Genomic DNA, 801 nt, shown 5'->3' on the forward strand with positions numbered 1-801 from the left:
CAGCTGCGCGACCTCGCGGCGCATCTGGCGCACCTGCACCTCCTTCTTGTTCCGCAGCAGCTTGATCCGCGCCATGGCCATCTTGAGGGCAATCTTGCTGAGACGCCACAAAAACAAAAACAAAAGCAAAAGCAAGCGTTCAATCTCGCACCCACGGAAACCAACGGAGAAGGAAGAAGAAGCAGGAACCGGCGAGCAGAGGCGATCTGGACTGACCACTTGTCGGGCTTGAAGCCCTTGCTGAGGACGCCCGACAGCTTCCCCTTGCTCCTGTGCATCTTCCCCGCGCGCGGCAGCACCCCGGCTAGATTCCAACGGGATCGAATCGAATCGGCTCCGTCGGGAGGCGGCGGGGCTGCTTTAGAAGGAGTATTATAGAAGATGCTTCCTCTGCGCGTTGGTGAGGTAGATTGGAAAGGGGACTACCGCGGCGGATGCGTGTGCTACCGCCAAGGGAAGGGGAGGAGACTTTGTTGGTAGGAAACGGAACCGTTTTTTTGCGGGTGGGATTTCCGTGACGCGTGAGCGGAGGGGCACCGGCGCCTTCTTCAACGCTTCCGTTTGTCGATTCGCGTGCGGGAGGGGAGGGGAAGGAAGGGGAGGGGAATTGACCTTGACCGCCGCCGAACCGCGTGGCCGTGGTGGTGGGATTTCCGTTGGGTTTGGCGGGGATCTTCGGATGCTGGCACCTGGCGATATGCCATAAACAAAACGCACTTGCAATTTTTGTTCTTCCACTTCATTTGAACCATCACGTTTTTCTTATACAAGAGCATCTACAATCTTTTTTTTTTTAAAAAA

The 801-nt window shown here is 56.2% G+C and overlaps 1 protein-coding gene across 1 annotated transcript in view; it reads right to left on the minus strand.

The window, feature by feature from the left end:
* LOC123061764 (uncharacterized) overlaps positions 1–527 on the minus strand; it is a 6,196-nt gene extending 5,669 nt beyond the window's left edge. Inside the window, exons 1-2 of the mRNA XM_044485020.1 lie at positions 217–527; positions 1–97 (exon numbers count right to left, since the gene is read on the minus strand). The exon at positions 1–97 is cut by the window's left edge and continues 31 nt beyond it. Coding sequence (XP_044340955.1) covers positions 1–97; positions 217–278 — 159 coding nt within the window. The 5' untranslated portion in view covers positions 279–527. The remainder of the gene's footprint in view (positions 98–216) is intronic.
* Between the last annotated feature and the right edge of the window lie 274 nt (positions 528–801).

The sequence above is a fragment of the Triticum aestivum genome, chromosome 3A (assembly GCF_018294505.1).
Source record: "Triticum aestivum cultivar Chinese Spring chromosome 3A, IWGSC CS RefSeq v2.1, whole genome shotgun sequence".
In the NCBI taxonomy this organism is placed as follows: Eukaryota; Viridiplantae; Streptophyta; class Magnoliopsida; order Poales; family Poaceae; genus Triticum; species Triticum aestivum.